Source organism: Myotis daubentonii, chromosome 16 (genome assembly GCF_963259705.1).
Source record: "Myotis daubentonii chromosome 16, mMyoDau2.1, whole genome shotgun sequence".
Lineage (NCBI taxonomy): Eukaryota > Metazoa > Chordata > Mammalia > Chiroptera > Vespertilionidae > Myotis > Myotis daubentonii.
The window spans coordinates 38,606,309-38,624,419 of record NC_081855.1 but is presented as its reverse complement, the minus strand read 5'-3'; the positions used below and the strand labels follow the sequence as shown (position 1 = coordinate 38,624,419).

The 18,111-nt window shown below is 40.0% G+C and overlaps 1 protein-coding gene across 7 annotated transcripts in view; it reads right to left on the bottom strand.

Moving 5' to 3' along the window:
* DDX42 (DEAD-box helicase 42) overlaps positions 1-18,111 on the bottom strand; it is a 34,801-nt gene that overhangs the window by 1,592 nt on the left and 15,098 nt on the right. For 6 of the 7 annotated variants that reach the window (XM_059669935.1, XM_059669936.1, XM_059669934.1 and 3 more), the window contains 13 exons: positions 16,742-16,778; positions 15,757-15,906; positions 11,970-12,074; positions 10,482-10,601; positions 9,129-9,305; positions 8,590-8,718; positions 7,305-7,404; positions 6,633-6,680; positions 6,016-6,113; positions 4,838-5,114; positions 3,402-3,628; positions 2,018-2,128; positions 544-645 (listed from right to left, as the gene is read on the bottom strand). In XM_059669935.1, the coding sequence (XP_059525918.1) occupies positions 544-645; positions 2,018-2,128; positions 3,402-3,628; positions 4,838-5,114; positions 6,016-6,113; positions 6,633-6,680; positions 7,305-7,404; positions 8,590-8,718; positions 9,129-9,305; positions 10,482-10,601; positions 11,970-12,074; positions 15,757-15,906; positions 16,742-16,778 (1,681 nt within the window). The remainder of the gene's footprint in view (positions 1-543; positions 646-2,017; positions 2,129-3,401; positions 3,629-4,837; positions 5,115-6,015; positions 6,114-6,632; positions 6,681-7,304; positions 7,405-8,589; positions 8,719-9,128; positions 9,306-10,481; positions 10,602-11,969; positions 12,075-15,756; positions 15,907-16,741; positions 16,779-18,111) is intronic. The other variant, XM_059669940.1, reaches the window with a different exon arrangement.

The window sequence follows — 18,111 nt, the reverse complement described above, 5'->3', positions numbered from 1 at the left end:
AACTTATAAGCTTGGCAATGATATACAGGAACTAGGGTGTTCACACACACGAGAGTATCCATACTGTCTTGGCCCTGTGATTTTAGCATCCTGACAGCCCCACAATCCTGTGGCTTCTGTGCATATTAATCTGGAGATGGATAAAATATGTAAATTAAGGCCAGCTAACTGGAGGGGTAAAGGTAGAAGAGTTCTCTAGATACAGAATCAAATTTGTCTTAGCTAAAATATTACTGTCAACCAGACAGCAGTAGCCTTTGAGGAGGACAACTCAGTAGGATGGTGAGGCAGACGGGAACAGCAATCCTGCTGCAGTGCCACAGTCCTGGGCTCAGTGTGCCTGAGGGAGACGACAGCAAGAGGGGTTTCTGTAGCCTCTACACCTGCATCTCTAGATTAGCTACAGTTTATGTTCAAAATGGAAAGCAGTGTAAGAAATCCAGTATCAAGTGCACAAGCCCAGCTACATCTCAAGGCTAGGCCCCCTTGTCATTGCCCAAGAATTACTGCTGAAGCTCTTTTAACTAAAGGCTGATCTCATACCTGGAAAGCCGCTTTCATTGCCGTCAGCCGATCTCCCATGGCTCCTGTGGAGGGCTTGTAGGCCTCATAGTTGCTCATTACATTGTTGTTATTTCCTCGGTCCTAAAAAATAAGCACACTGTAAGAATGGATGCAAAGTAGGAGAGCCCCTGCTATAGACTAGGCCTCAACATACTGAAAACGAGTGGGAAAGGGAACAGGATTTTTTTTAGGAAGTTATGTTTTGTGAGAAAAGGTGTGGTAATGATGAATAATTCAGAAACACTATGCCTTTTAACCCAGTATTTCTATTTCTGGAAATTAACCATAAATAATGAGAAATGAGATCAGATTATGCCCAAAGCTGATTATGTGGCATTATACACAAACATGACCATGTTTATGTAATTATGTAAAAACTAGAGGCCTGGTGCACAAATTCATGCACAGTGGGGTCCCTCGGCCTGGCTGGCGATCAGGGCCAATCAAGGCTGATTGGGCCGGCTGGGGTAGGGATCACGGGAGGCTGGCTGGCAGTGGGAGATTGGCTGTGATAGCACACTGACCACCAGAGGGCAGCTCCCGCACTGAGCATCTGCCCCCTGGTGGTCAGTGCACATCATAGCTACCAGCCAGTCATCTGGTCATAACGGTCGCTTAGACTTTTATATGTATAGATTATATTAAAGATGGAAAGGCGACATGGCAGTATGCACATACTTTGAATCCAGACCCTTGAGTCTGAACCTTAGCTTTGTCACTTACCAGTGTGTAACCTTGAGTGCCTCAGTTTTCTTATCTGTACTCACTCTTACTGAGTGGCTGAGAAGACTGAGTTAATATGCATGCCTGCTTGGAATGGACCTGGCATATAGTAAGTGTTCAATACTGTAATGTGGGAACAGATTATTTATCAAGGATACCAAGCTAACTATAATGATCCAGAAATGTAGACTTGGCTTAGGAATCAGAGTAACAGGAAACAGGCAGTTAAGATAGCGAGTCAGGGAGAGCTTTTGTTACCTGATTTGTGAGAAAAGCTCTCTCTCTCCTCTCTCTGATGAAATTTCCCAGAGAACGTAGAAATCATTCCTGAGTTTAGTTACAAGATACAACTAGAATCTACACAGTGACCCTGTGGCATGTCTAGCAGCAGGCTCTATCTAGGCGAGTGCTGGGAAAACAGACTGTGGAGTCCCATGTCCAGAGTTTCTGATTCACCAGGTCTGCGGGAGGCATAAGTCTACATTTACTGCTAGTCCAGGAACCACTGCTAATCTAGACTGATTTCCTGAGCACATCAAGGTGCTTCTTCAATAGAAGTTACAACACGAAGAACCAGCATTAACGTAGAGGTAAGCCAGCAAATTGAACACAAGCTTCCTTCTTGACAGGGTTCCGAACTCACTGAGGTTTTCTCAGGTAGAGGAGAATAGTCCCACATTACTCAGGACTCAGGACCAGCCTTCAGGGCACTACTGTAGTATGGACTCACCGTGTTCTCAGAGCCTAGCCCAGGCCGCTCCCTGTAGCCCAGGCCTCCTCCACCAATGTTCAGCTTTTTGCCTTTCCCTCCTTTGAAGCGGGACTTCCGAAACCAGGCATTCTGCATTGAACACAATTCAAGGTTAAGCCAGGGTAGAGAGAAGGGGCCAGAGAAAGGATAAGATCGAAGAGGAAACTAAGTGGGAGGGAAGAGCTTCTTGCTTCATCTTTAGCCAAGAACCACAGATTCTCTTCCTGTAGGTAGTTTAATCCACCAATTTCTCAGGCGGCTTAGATCTTTATCTAAGGCTTCCTTTATTGCTCCTTCCCCCAGGCCTCCAAGGGAAGTGATTAGCTACGCTGGCCACTTCTAACTTCCTTGAGGAAAGTGAATTTGTTTTCTAGTTTGCAATTTACCTATACAAACCACTGCACATAAAAACTCAGAGCTTTTAAAGAATTACTAGGTTCAGAAGTAGAGGAAAAACTATGTGAAGTGAGGTTTATTAGAATCAACTCTAGGCCCAGGACTGATAGTCACATAAATAAAAATAAAATTTTACCCACAGAGCCTAAAAGTTTTCACTGAACTAGATCACTGCCAGAATATTACTAATCAGATTTATTCACATTCTCTTCAGAATGCAAACACCTCTGGGGGAGGTTAGAGCTTTGACTGACAATCACACATGCCAAAGTTCTTGAGAGGCAGGGCAAGCTTGGTAAAGGTGATGAGAAGCTGACAGTATGAGAGCACAGGAAGCCAGAGGCACAAAAAGAGATGTATCTTGTTCAAACTTTCAGTTTAGGATTGGCTCTCTACACCCAGCAAAGGGAAGGAAACTACTCTTACAGGTCCTTTATTCTCAGGACCACATGACAACCGCATTATGGGTAACAGTGCTGTAGGCTGGCCTATGTGAAAAACACGTAAGTCTCTGATATCAGAATGTGTACTCTGAACACATTTGTAATTTGGGGACTGCATGTATTAATACGACTTAAGATTTAATTCGGTAGAATGGCTCACTCAATTTTGGAATGGAATCATTGTGGTCTAAAATCTGAAATCTAAGTCTATGAGGAATAGTTAAATACATAATTTTTTAAGACGCCACACATTTTTAGCCCCCAAAAGAGAAGACTGTTTGGGAGGAATAGAAGCCATCTTTGAAATTACACTTACATAGATGCTGCTGAAAGGAGAGGATGAGAAGATAACCAGATGAATTTTAATGCCCTACAAAACTGATCAGTACCTCTAAGCACTATTCCCTCCACTCCCCCTCCTTTCTTGACATGTTTCTAGGTTATCTGCCTCAGGCTTGTTGGAATTTGGTAACCTAGTTTAGTTTTACAACTTGGAGCAACCTGAAGTGTGCCCAGCCCCTCACCTGCATCGCCAGATCTAGGAGTTCCTTGGAAACATGTTGATTGGCTCCTTCCAAGTTCCGGACAAGATCACCAGCAAAATTGCTGTCCTTGGGGGTTAGCAAGGTATAGGCCACACCCTTCTCACCCGCTCGTCCTGTGCGGCCAATTCTATGAGTATGGGTATCAATGTCTCTAGCCACATCATAGTTAATGACAGTCTTAATTGAAGGAATGTCCAGACCACGGGCTGAAATAATAAACCAAATTCTTTTATTCTTCATCAGGAGTCAAAAACCAAAGTAACCCCTCCCTAGCTGGTCTGGCTTAGTGGATAGAGAACCGGCCTGCGGACTGAAGGGTCCCAGGTTCGATTCCGGTCAAGGGCACATGCCTGGTTGTGGGCTCGATTCCTAGTAGGGGGCGTGCAGGAGGCAGCTGATCAATGATTCTCTCATCATCATTGATGTTTCTTTTTTAAAATATATTTTATTGATTTTTTACAGAGAGGGAGAGAGAGGGATCGAGAGTTAGAAACATCGATGAGAGGGAAACATCAGCTGCCTCCAGCACACCCCCTACTGGGGATGTGCCCACAACCAAGGTACATGCCCCTGACTGGAGTTGAACCTGGGACCCTTCAGTCTGCAAGCCAACGCTCTATCCACTGAGCCAAACCAGTCAAGGCTCATCATTAATGTTCCTCTCTCTCTCTCTCTCTCTCTCTCTCTCTCTTTCTCCCTTCCTCTCTGAAATCAATAAAAATATATTTTAAAAAAACAACAAAAAAGCAAAGTAACCCCAAATGCTAAATCTCTAAGAACTCAGCTTCCATTCTTTTACATATATATTACATATATATTATTGACTTCAGAGAGGAAGGGAGATAGAGATAGAAACATCAATGAAGAGAATCACTGATTGGCTGCCTCCTACAAGCCTCCTACTGGGGATCAAGCCTGCAACCCAGGCATATGCCCTGACTGGGAATCAAACTGTGACCTCCAGGTTCATAGGTTGACCCTCAACCACTGAGCCACTGCAGCCATTCTTATTCTTATCTATGCAGCCAAATTCCATTCTTATCTAGGCAAAGTGCATAGTTTGCTGAGCTGAGATACAAGTTACCCTTCTAGAACAAATGCCACTACTATAGATTCTATGACGCAGGGCCACCTACTGTAAGGTTTATGACATCTGCCCTCATAACCTGCCATTGCCTCTCTTGTACCAGGAATATATAAAAAATTAAAATCAGCTTCAAATATGCCTTGAGGCTGAGAAATTAACCTCTTTCTGGTTATGATCAGTGTACTCTAAATTGCTCCATGGGGTATGGCCAGCCAGGCCAGCAGAGCACCCTCAATCAGCTTGATCAGGTATTACAGGTCTTGTACAGCAAGACAGAACATCCTTACAGCACAGAAACCTAAGGTTATTGGGGAAATTCATATCCTACCTGCAACATCTGTGGCCACCAGGATGGGAATGTCCTTTTTCTTAAAGTCTGAAATGACCTTGTTTCTTTCACTCTGATCCATGTCCCCATGAAGCAGCCCGAGATTATGATCCTCCTGTTTAAGGTTATTGGCCAGCTCCTCAGCATTGGCTTTTTTCGTAACAAACAGGAGGACACTCCCAGAAGAGGTAAACTCGACCAGACGCCGGGTAAGCCAGTTCCATTTACTAGGCCCGGAATGGAGAATTTCCACAATCTGTGTCACATCTTCATTTGCCTGAAAAGGAAGAAATGAAACAGGATTGTGACATTTGTGCCACAGGGCACCTGAACAAGGACCAGACATCACATTTTCTACCTGCATCTAGCAGAACCGTAAACAATCTCTCTTCTCCTGGGCCTTCCTTCAGCAAGTCAAGTGCACTCGAAACTTAGGTCCCTTTCTCAAATCACTGTGCTCTCTATCTCCCCTAATGCGTACATGTACCAACTAATCTGCTAACCGCAATATTTTTTATATGCCCACTACTCAGATTATTCTTAATAAATTAAGCTCCTTTTCTGCCCCTCCCACTCACTGTTCCTAGAATTCATCCACACACACAGAAGGCACTCAAAAGTGAAGAATGGACACTGTCAAAATGCTAACTGCACAGAACTTTAATAAACATGGCAAGCAACTTAAGGAATTCTCAAGGCTGCCTTAACTCAATTCCAAATCACAATTCAAGAGAAATTTTCCACACAGCGCATCTATACAGGTAAGGAAAAAACCCTTAACTCATTTTCACCAGGCCATTCAAGTCCCCCACTTCATGCTGTGCAGGTCTCCTCCCTCCATCATTTTAAATGTCAGATCTATCCTGAGTGGTAGTCTTCTAGGCAAAGCTTATTTCTCTTTTCCCCACAAATATTTTTTTAAAAAAATGGATGCATTTATTTATGGATCCATTGGTTGATTCTTATATGGGCCCTGGCGGGGATCAAACCCACAACCTTGTTATATAGAGACCACACTCTAACCAACAGGACGTCCCTTCTCTTTGGATATTTAACTTTAAATCAAGTTTGAAACATGCTGCCTCATCCATAAATACATATTTTTCCTCTCAGTAGTTAAGAAATTCATTCCATGTCTCCATAATCACTGAAGTCCCATCCAACCCTGCTAAGGTTACCTCTCCAATATCTCCCTGCACCACTCGAATAGGGTCGATCAGGATGTCTCTGGCCAGTTTTTCAATCTTTTTCCGAAAAGTTGCACTGAATAAGAGAGCTAAAAGGTAAATTAAATTTTGTTAAAGATTATGACTTCTTTTTTGAATAACCATTAAGCTTCCTACTGACATTCAAAATAGTTTTTAAAAAATATTGTTTTTAAAAAATAAGCCTACCTGAACTTTAACTTTAGTTAAAACAAAAGCAAACCAAAAAAACTGATTTACTAAGGAAAAAGGGCTTGATCTTACTCTATTTTTATACATTTTCTGTTAAGACAGGGTTGTCAGAAATCAGATCTGCACTGTGCGTTGCCTCTACCCAATAAAACTGTATATATTGGAGCAAGTCACTCAATTCTCAGCCTTAGTATTTTCATTTATAAAAATGAGTGAATTATAACCGATGACCTCTAAGGTCCTGTGCAGCTCAGATAAACTGTCACTAACTCACCCTTTATAGTTCTCACCAGGACACACACATGATCACTTTTGCTGCCACAACTGAGTGCTCATAAAATAAATAGAGGAGCTTATTCTGAGTACAAATGTGGCTTAATAAACTGCTTCATACATACTTTGTCTGTCAGGACGGACATGACTGGCTATCGACCGCACCTGGTACTCTGGAAGAAGTAGAACAGTACAATTATTATAACTCTGCAATACAGTTTGGGATGCCTGGAAAAGTCATTTTAGTAAAAATCTTCATATGAAAGGTTATAAGAATTAAGGGCGGGGGGGGGGGGGAGGGGGGATAAGGAAACTTTGAAACTCCTAGATCTATCATTCAGTATGAAACGCAGAAAACATTTTGTCCTCCACCCAGTTGGGGTAGGCCCAGTAGTGTTTCAATCAATAAAGACAGCTAGAATTTTCACACAACCAGGTTAAGTGAAGGAGGACAGGAAAGCAAAGGGCCTTGAATGACATGACATCCACCCAACTAAGAACTCAGACCTTGACATCCACAATCAAAGGCATATGAATAAAAATAAAACATAAAACCAATATTCCCCCTACATACAAAGGCATTTTCAATTGTCCTCAACCCAATCACACCTAACATACTTTTCCTGAGGGAACTCCTAAAAATAGTTAATATTTTAGCTGTAGCTCTACAGTCTAACCCTCTTCAGGAATATTTTTAGCTCCTCTCACAGGAAAAAAAAAAAATTTGCTAAGTCCAGACATGGGAAAAACTAGAATCATGAGATCAGGGACAGAAGAAACTGGTATTCAGAGCATACCAAATCCCATGTCAAACATTCGATCTGCTTCATCAAATACAAGGTAAGAGACTCTCTGAAGATTGGTAGCTTTCTTCTTCACATGATCAATCAGTCGACCCTATGAGACCCAGAAAATGAATAGTAAATATAATTAAAGGCATTTGCAACAACTTTCTAGAGCTGCATTCCTGGCAAAAGTATTAATATGTCTTAGACTATAACAGACCCTGTTCTGACAGCCCTGACAAAGCCTAAAAAACCCCAGAAATTTTGAAAACTCCATTAGATTCTTCCTTTACATTGTGATTTAAATTGTGGGAAAATGGCCAGAACAATTTTTGTGAGGCATTCTGAAATGACCTAATTTAAAACCTTACTGATGGGCTTTAATGTTTAGACTACTCTTCTAGACAGCCTGACTATACTTTGAATGCCTTTCTGATTCTTGATGCTCTCAGTGACCTCATCCATTTTCTAGGAAAACATAAGAAAACTTATTTTAAATAAAGGGGAATTTGTAGTTATCCTATATAATAAAAGCCTAATAATATGCAAATGGTCTGAATGATGGAATGACCAGTTGGCAGGGGGCGGGGCTGGTGAGCAGGTGGCACCAGGCCAGACAAGGCAGGTGCCAGCAGGCAGAGGGAGGGGACGGTAATGGTGGGGGGGAGCGGAGGGGCTGCCACTCACTGGCTGGAGCCGTTCCCCGATCGACCTGCGGGTCACCTCCCGCAGAGGGAGGCCAGATTGAAGCTTAGGCCCACTCCCCTCCCCCGCATCAGTTGGATATCCCCCAAGGGCTCCTGGTCTGCGAGAGGGTGCAGGTCAGGCTGAGGGACACACACCCACACCCCGCCCCTGCAAGTGCACCAGGCCTCTCGTTAATATATAGATCAGAGAATCTTATTGGACTGCTATTTTAGTCAATTAATCAAAATTAAACCAATGCCATGGGCCAGTGGTCGGCAAGCTCATTAGTCAATAGAGCCAAATATGAACAGTACTTCTTCAAAATAGACTCGCCCAGGCCGAAAACCGACTTCTGTGCATGGGCCACGAAGTTTCAATCGCACTGTATGCATTCCCGCACGTGGTATTTTGTGGAAGAGCGACACTCAAGGGGCCAAAGAGCTGCATGTGGCTTGCGAGCCGCGGTTTGCCAACCATGGCCATAGGCTGTGACTCATCAGGGTATTCTCTACCATGCTCTACCACGTTTTAGGGGGAATTCCCTCTAATAACTAACCACTTTTCCATACAAAGAGAGGCCGAGAAGCCATTAAATCCAAGACATACTTACTGGGGTACACACAACAATCTCTGCCCCTTCCTGAAGGGCCTTGGCCTGCTCCCACATGCTTCCTCCTCCATACACGGCCACTGATCGAAGATTATATGCTTTTCCAAACCGCTTACATTCTGCATGGATCTAAAAAGTTGTGGACATAATGACACATTAACAAACTCTGACAAAAACCTTTGTCACCACAAAAAAGGGAGTTATAGAACACAGAATAAATGTCAGAAAATAAAATGCTAGAAAATACTTAAACAATTCTCATAGGATTTTAAAAAGTCTTAAAAGAGTAGTTTTTCAAAGGAAAGTATGTATTTGGTCATATAGAAAGTATATAACAATATTATCCAAAAGTTTCCTGGTAGCTCAATGTAAATGTATTTAATGCCACTGAATTGCACATTTACAAATGGTTAAAATGGGAAATTTGATGTGTATTTTCTCACAATTGAAACAGAAGTTTCTTGTAATTCTACCCACTTGACTGGTTGGTCCCTTGCTAGTTCACATTTGCAAGGAGGCATTCCATACAAAGCACATACCTGCTGGCAGAGCTCCCTCGTAGGACACACAATCACTGCAATTGGTCCATCACCTGGTTCCAGTTCCTTCTGGTCCATTATATGAATCAGCATGGGCCAGATAAAGGCAGCAGTTTTTCCACTGCCTGTTTTGGCAATACCAATCATGTCTCTTCCACTTAATGCCACAGGCACACCCTAGAGAAAAAGAAAGTATATCCACTTTCAACCTTCTATTGTGAAGATGTTTTGAAGGAAATTCTGGGGAAGGAGTAAATGACTATTAATGACATTCATTTTCACTGGAACAAAATTATCCTGGGCTATGCATGCCAACTATGAAATAACAAAAAATACATGGCATTCCCCTAAACTTCTTGATTTGGAAGAAATATTTATCATTCTCTTCATATGGATCAGCCACCACTTACAAAATATGAATGACTTCATTTTGCTTAAAATATAGAAATAAAAAAATTGTAATTTATAAGTACATTACTAAAATTTTTAAGATCTTGTCCCCTTAAGAAGGTACAGACTGCCCCATCCACATACATAAAATTCTCAATTTTGGTGTAGGAATGAATAAATCTGGTATATAAATGTGAAAAAGAAGTTATTACTTTCAGTTACAATGAGAATTTTCAGGTCACAGCCAAAGGGATCCTAGTCACTGAGGAATACTAAATTTGTCCACAGAAATGTTTATTTTTTATTTTATCCTCAACCGAGGACATGACTGGAGGTGGGGGGAGGGGGGGCATAAAAATATTGATGTGAGAGAAAAACACCGATCAGTTGCCTTCTGTACACACCCTGACCTTGATGGGGGGAGGAGGAAGAGGGATCGAACCCGCAACCTGGGTATGTGCTCTGACGGGGAATCGAACGGGCAACCTTTTGGTTCACAGAAAGACACTCAACCAGAAATCTTTGGCCGGGCCACACATAATCTTTTTTATTAGACTCTTTATTTCATGTATGTCTTCCCTCCTCTCCCCTTATTTAGGGCAAAGGTTGAAGACGAAGCTACAGAGGGAATATATGGATACATTCTACTCATGTCAATACAGTTCTGTACTAGTCAGTGTGTTTTGTTTTTTAAATTGATTTTAGAGAGAGGTAGACGGAGTGGGAGAGAGGGTGAGAGGGAGAGGGAGAAACATCAGGAATTGAACCCACAACCTGAGTATGTGCCCTGATGGGGAATCAAACTTGCCACCTTTTGATGTATAGGACGATGCTCCAACCAATTTGAGCCACACTGGCCAGGGCTGCACTAACTAGTGTTTTATTGACTTGACTTGTTTGTAAAATAAACACAGTCACTGACTATCATTCTACTTCATTTTCCTATCAGTATGCTTTACTTACCTGGCACTGTATTGGAGTGGGCTGTGTGTATTCAGATTTCCGAATCTGGTGCATAAGTTGTTCATCAAACCCGAAATGAGCAAAACTGCTTCCTGGTCTAGGAGGTGCAGCACCAGAGACCTAGAGGTAAAGACAACTCCTAGGAATGATTTGTACTTCAAAATCAACAGCACTGGAAGTTCAACAATATTTACCTGAACCTAGCATTTAGCTTGAATATAATGTGAAAATGTACGCCTGTAGCCAAAAGCATATGCTGTTAAAAAGGTAAGAAAATAACAGATCTAAAACCTTATATAAAAGACTCCAGGATAAATATTCCTGAGATAAATGTCATGATTTAAACTGATTAAGTGCCTAGATATCTCTTTAATAAAAATTAATCTTCTGTAAGAAATTAAAAAATCATTGTTCAATTCATTGAAAAATGTCATTTTATTTTTTTACCATTTTGCATAACTATTAGCCAGATGGTAGAAAAAAATAAAAGTTGCTCTTAAAATAAAATAAAGAGTGCAAATGAGCTCTAGATATGGTATGCCTTTGTAACCCACTGGTTACAAAGATACCTGCCATCTCCATTTTTAGTCATGCTTGAAGAGTTAATGCTCCACTTAGTGATGGTCCAGACATTGTCAAGCACTACACTGTACCCAGGTAAAGAATGAAGCTTATAATTTCCATGTTGATTCCAACAGTGATAACCTCTCAGTGCTTCCTCTGGTGATGCTATCTATCTATTTCTAATCAGAATTTTGCGTAAAAGGTATTTTTTTTTTTGGGGGGGGGGGGTACTTTTGGCAAATAGACACACATATATACACTGTCAGAAAACAGAAGTTCAAATAACACATAACAACTGGTAAGGTATAGGCCAAAAAGCTGTCCACACCAGAGAAGATATCACCATATTACCTGTGTGTGTTTCACTTTACTAACATCTAGCAGCACCCTAAACAACATGGCCAATGTATAACCTAAACTTTTTGGGTGGGCAATTTAAACTATTACTGTGAAATTAGTGCACTCATGTTTTTAAAAGGTGTTCATTTCTTCTAATTGAAAAAACAACAACACACAACTGTGCTGTATGTAATTTGAGAAGCAAGTGTATCTTAATTTTGAAATATTCTGACTTTATGTATTGATCACATCTACTGATCTTGTCTTCTCTTCCTGCCATTCATTTTTAGCCCACCAAACACAGTTCTCAAAACACTATTCGTTGGAGAAATACTTGATTAATTTTAAGAGTGCAATGACATATTGTTCCATACAACATACAGAGTTGACTGAACACATTTAGCATTCATGTGTGTCACATGCAGGAAGAATACAATCCTATCTTCAAAGAGCTGGAAGACTAATACAATAAAAACAAGACACATGAGCCCAAGGGATATAATTATTGCTCTAACAAAGACAGTCCAGAGACCATTAGAAAAGAAATTCAAGATTAAGAATATCTAGCTTAATGGTTGAACTTACCCGAAGATTGAGCTTATGCCGGAGATCTATTAGCTGCTGTGGGGTGAGGTTTGTTATCTCTTCATGCTCATTGTAAAAATTTTTTTCAAATGGTGGATAGTCAATCTGCAGGTCCAATTATTCAAAGTTAGTCTAGAATTCAAGAGTCAATCCTGTAAGTTTGACTTTAATGCAAAATAACCTTTTACAAATATTACACAAGTAAAGCCATAACCAGAGAACAAAGGAATTCACTCATTCATGACAAACATCCCCAAAGTACAACTAGTATCATTCCCTAATCCCATTTTCAATATAAATACCAACCTGCTTTCTAAAGAGACTCGTAAGAACACACTTCAGCAATAGCTGGTTTGGCTCAGTAAATAGAGCACTGGCCTGCAGACTGAAGGGTCCCAGGTTCAATTCCAGTCAAGGGCACACACCTGGACTGTGGGCTCGATCCCCAGGAGGGGGTGTGCGGGAGGCAGCCGATCAATGATTCTCATCATTGATGTTTCTCTCTCCCTCTCCCTTCCTCTCTGAAATCAATAAAAATATATTTTAAAAAAAACAACCCACAAAAAACACACACCACACTCCAGGGGAGTGAAGGGTGGAAGCAGAGTGGAGGGGGTCAAGGGGGGGAATGGGACATATGTAATACTTTAAAAAATAATAAAAAAAAGATTTTTAACAACTCTGATGAAGACTAAGGAATTTACAAAGCCAAAGGCTTCAGATTTTAAAAGAAAATAGCCCACCCTATAACATTTAAACGTTTTGGAGTAAGCTGTTCACTCACTTAGCTCTAAGCATTTAAAAATATTTCCAATATTTCCTTTGGGGACAGATCTGTGTGTAGAGGAAGTTCTATTCTTTTTAAAAACATGGACCTGTTTACATAACTTTTAAAAAAGGAATGACCAAGCATTTCCAATTCCAGGAAGGGAATAAGTAATTTCTGCTACTCTTCATTGCTTACTGTACTAATAATACAGAACAGAAGCAAACCACCACATATGAATTTGGCTAAATGATTTTCTTTTTGACAACATGGTATGTCCACAACTTATTTAAGGAGAATCTTCTAAGTCTTTACTAGGTGGTCAAAAACTTCCTAATTCTGGACACAGCCTAATTATCTCTCTATAGCACTGTTAACAAAAAGCCTTACAGTTTGCCTTTTAGGCGGGAACTTTTGTTATGAGACCCACAATGCTGCTGCACATAATGGAGTCTTTACCCATTTCCTTTAGTTCTCTTTATCAAAATGGAAGCTCCATGAGCAAGAATTTTTATATTTGTTCACAAATTTTACATATAAACATGTAAATTTTTATATTAAGAAACAGAATGAGAAGAAAGCTACTTTTCAGTAGAAGGGATAGCCTTCCTTTACTTCTGGTCTCTCCTGGCAGACTACCCATTACATAAGAACTGGGAATACCCCAGGATGACGAAGTTTGAGCACTTTGTCAAAGATTTTTTTATTAGATGATTATTTCAAGTACTTGTATGTTTTTCCTTATTGAATTTTCACTCTTTATCATGGATAGTTCTTCCTAGATCAGGTTCAAGTATTTCGTTTCATCTGTCACATGTAAAATACGAAGGCATTATGTGATAGCATTTATGCAAAAGGAAACATTTAGAAAACTGAATAGACTAGTGGTTCTCAAACTTTTTAGCTTCAGGTACCCTTTACACTTAACAAAACTAGATATGTGGGTTATATCTATTGATATATACTGTGTTAACATTAAAATAAAAAATTTTTAAATTTATTCATTTAAAAAATAACAACGACCCGACCAGCATGGCTCAGTGGTTGAGCATTGACAGTTCGATTCCTGGTCAAGGCAACTGCCCTGGTGGTGGACTTGATACCCAATGTAAGGGGTGCAGGAGGTAGCTGATCAATGATTCTCTCTCATCACTAATATTTCTCTCTCTCTTCCTTCCTCTCTGAAATCAATAAAAATAGATTTTTAAAAAATTTACAATAAACCCATTACACTTTAACATAAATGCTTTAATAAAAATAAGTTTTGACAACATTGTTTTACATTTTTAGAAATCTCTTTAATGTCTGACAAAAGAAAATGGTTGCTTTCAGCCCAGGAAAAAATCTGGCTCCTCAGAGATACGTGATTGGAAAAGGGAATTAAGTATTTATTAACAGCCTTTACAGATTGTAGTGGATTTTTATTCTTCTTCAATTCTATACTAAAACTTGACAAGAGGTCATTTCTTACAGGTTATTTTCACTGCGTAATCTGAAATCATATCATGAACTTTTACAGTCTGTTACATTATAACCAATGAATCTAACGTATACACTTTGAATGGGAGTCTTTATTCATGCATGATTTTGTAACATCATGGACTGGCCATTTTGCAACCCAGGCATGTGCCCTGACTGGGAATCGAACCGTGGGCTCCTGGTTCATAGGTTGATGCGCAACCACTGAGCCACACCAGCTGGGCTGTTTCAAAGATATTCTTAAGTGAAGCTGGCTTTTTTTTTAAAAAACTGTGATAGTCTAGCACAGTGGTTCTCAACCTTGGCTGCACATAAGAATCACCTGGGAATCATTTTAAAATCCTGATTTCTGGGCCTCATCCTCCAGAAATTCTGTTTCCTTGTTATGGGGTGGGGCCACAACATTAGTAACAAAGAAACAGAATTTCCAGAGGATGAGGCCCAGAAATCAGAATTTTAAAAAGATTCCCAGGTGATTCTAATGTGCAGCCAAGGTTGAGAACCACTGGTCTAGCAGGAAAGAGTATACTGACTACAAGAACAGTTGGTATCACTGTCTTTTTTAATCCTCACCTGAGGATATATTTTCCATTGATTTTTTAGAAAGAGTGGAAGGGAGTGAGGTGGGGTAGAGTGGGAGGAAAGAGAGAAACATTGACGTGAAAGAGACCGGGGCTGGAGATTGAGCCTGCAACTGTGATATGTGCATTCGACCAGGAATTGAACCTGTGACCCTTCAGTCTAGGGGTTGACACTAACCACTGAGCAATCGGCCAGGGCTAGTTACCACTGTTGATTCATGCTAAGGTGTTAGAATAGTTTTATCTACCATTGATTTTAAGCACTGATGCAAATGCTGACACAGTAAACAAAAAGCAAAAATCTTAACATTATGAAAATTCTTTGACTCTGTAGAATCCCTGAAAAGATCGTTCCAGGAATCCTTGGACCACACTTGAGAACCATTGTTCTAGATCTAGAATCACTAGGGTATCAAAGGTCTAGTCTGATGTTTAACCTCGATGAAATATGATTTTTTTCAAGTGAATATACTGATATCCTCATTTCCTTTTCCTGATTTAAGGAACCTGTAATTCCTGGTACCCCTTTGAAAGAACAGTCTCTTATCTGCTCCATATCTGTGAGAAATAGTAAAGGTTTACAGCAATTATAAAATAAATGCAGGCCTAACGGTCCATTTTGAAAGGAAGATGGGTAAATGATCTCACAGAACACCAGTGGTCCACAGACCACCAGTTGGCGACCACTGGTCTAGAAAAGAAGTACAATTTATTGAAAAAAAATTCTTCACATATAATTGAATGTGAACAAGCAATTCAGCTGTACCTTGAACAACATAGGCTATAAAGCCTCAATCACTCAGTTACTTTTTGTTTCAACCACTTAGCAGAGCTGACAAGATCCCAAAGAACAAATATTCTTATGATATAAGGAGTATAAATCAGGAGTACTCAGATATTTTTAACACTGAAGAAACTATTGGCTTGAAACAAGAATCAAATTCATCAAAAAACACCATACCTCTGAATGATCAATGGGAGGAAGAGGATCAATGATTTTTTTGGAAGGTGCAATTGGATTTCCATCACTATCATATTCCAAATTATCTTCCTCTTCCTCTTGAACCACACCAGCAGTTGGGTTCTCTGCCATGTACCGAAAATAAGCTTCCTGCAGGAAAGCACAGGAACATAATCATACCAAGTACAACTGGGAACATTTCTGCTCCTGTAATTAGTGCACACTGCGTACCAGATAACTGCAGTTTAAATACCTACCAAGTAAGAAGACTTTTACTAGCAATGATTCCTTTAACAATAGCAGTACTCGGAGGGACAATCAGAAGAAATGAGTGAGACAGTTAGTACTACAAAATGATTTAACTGAACAGAAGACTTACAAATCTGTCTGTTGCACAGCGTTCCTGGGGTGGGGTGTCTACCTACCCTGCCCAGAGCTGTGGGAACACATGCTGTGGCTTTACCGATCCAATTTTAGAAGGTGCCACTAATTAGAAGGGTCATAAACCTGGAAAGGGCTACTGCTCACTTTGGTTCCCTTCTCACCATCCCATAACTGACCAATGAGAAAAAAAATACTAAAGGACAGTCATTAATGTTCCATCTTGAAATATAAAAATCACAAACAGAACCCCTAGAAAGAGGTAGAGGTTGGATGTTGCTAGAGGCCTCAGAAGATCCCATACCACTCTACTTCTTGATTTATGAGAATACACATTAGGTTGGATTGTAAAAAATCAAGCTGAATAAAGCTCATATTTGTTTTTGACGTCATAGTCGATCAAAAGTTCCATCTTCAACATGGAGGAAGGCCATGTTAATCTTTGTATTACCAATTGGTCACACATGTAGAAAAGGAGCAAGTCAAATGACATTCCCTGCTGAGTATCAGGAATGGCCATTTCAGTGAAGGCAAGCTCTAGCTTGTCCTCAGTGTAGACTTTGTGGGGTAAACATAAAAGATAGAAATCTGCATAGGAACTCACTTGGTCATCTTCCTCTTCAATGTCATCTCGAATACCCCTGGAAAAACAAGCGGAGAAACAAACTTCCCTGCAAATGTTCCACATACCCAGCTCCATACTTATAGCAGATTAGTGTTGAATTCCATACAGCACAGGAATTCTCAACACTAATAACAACAAAGCAGCAATAAGCACACTGTAAACTATCCATCCATCATATATGTGTAATTTCACTCTATATGTGGCAGTTTGCATTTCTTTTGAATGGGGTGCTAGGGTACCCCTAGAAACATCAATTACTAACAAGGTATAAGGAGTAAAAAACTTCTGAAGATATATACACAAGGACCCTAGCCTTGTCAATCCCATACAACAAACACCAAGCAGTTGTGAAAAGCATTTTATATTAAAAAAAAAAAAAAATCCTGCTTTTGGTACACTAAAATAGGTCACAATTTTCTTAATGTCCCCTAGCTCTGGAGTAACTGCATTCAGCTATAGAATACTTGGAGACAGAAAAAAAATTAAATCAATTCTTGGTAAGTTTGAGACTAAAACTCCTAAGCAGTTCACCTAGAGAAGGGGATAAACGTCCCTTTGCTGACTCTATCAGGAGCTTTAGAAAGTGTGGTTGCTTAGTTCCCACAACCATCTCTTTCTAATCAACCATTTCTGTCTAATCTAGAGCACTTACTCTTCCTAAGGCAAGCTACACCGCCAGTGTAGGCTTACTGAAAGAGGATGAACACACAGTAAGCACCAAAGAGAGGGCTGAACCTCCATATGGCACAGGAACCTTGGAGAGGGCCTGAAGCACTGATTACCAAGCAGAGGGAAAAGTCCAACCATGCCTATTTTGTCTGGTAGCAAAAACTTTAAGAGGAGTATATTCAGCAAGGGACAGAGGAAAACTCATTTTTCCAGAAAATAATGTATTTCAAGTTCTGACTCATTGCTAAAGCATGGTGTAACTCCTTAAATAAATTAGACTGTTATTTATTAACAATATACATAGTTTTTAAATGGCATAATCACCATTACTTCTCATAATCAATCCTATAGGCATTACCTGTTTCTTTATTAATTATGGAACAAAACTCAGAACAGTGAACCCAAACTTTATTAATCATGCGCTCTTAACTCCAACTGTAACTCATTCTTGAGTTTACTAAAACCAAAACCAAAAAACAAACCAAAAAATGAACAAAAACTACAGAACATCAAATACCATTTTACCAAAAAAAAAAAAAAAAATGCTAATTACTGCAAATTTAAAGACTTTTGTCATTTCTACTATCTGCAGAAATGTTATTCAAGATACAGGGGTAACTTCAAGTCAAGAATCTATGTATTTTAATTTTTCCTCTATAAATTTTAAGAGATATAGGTTT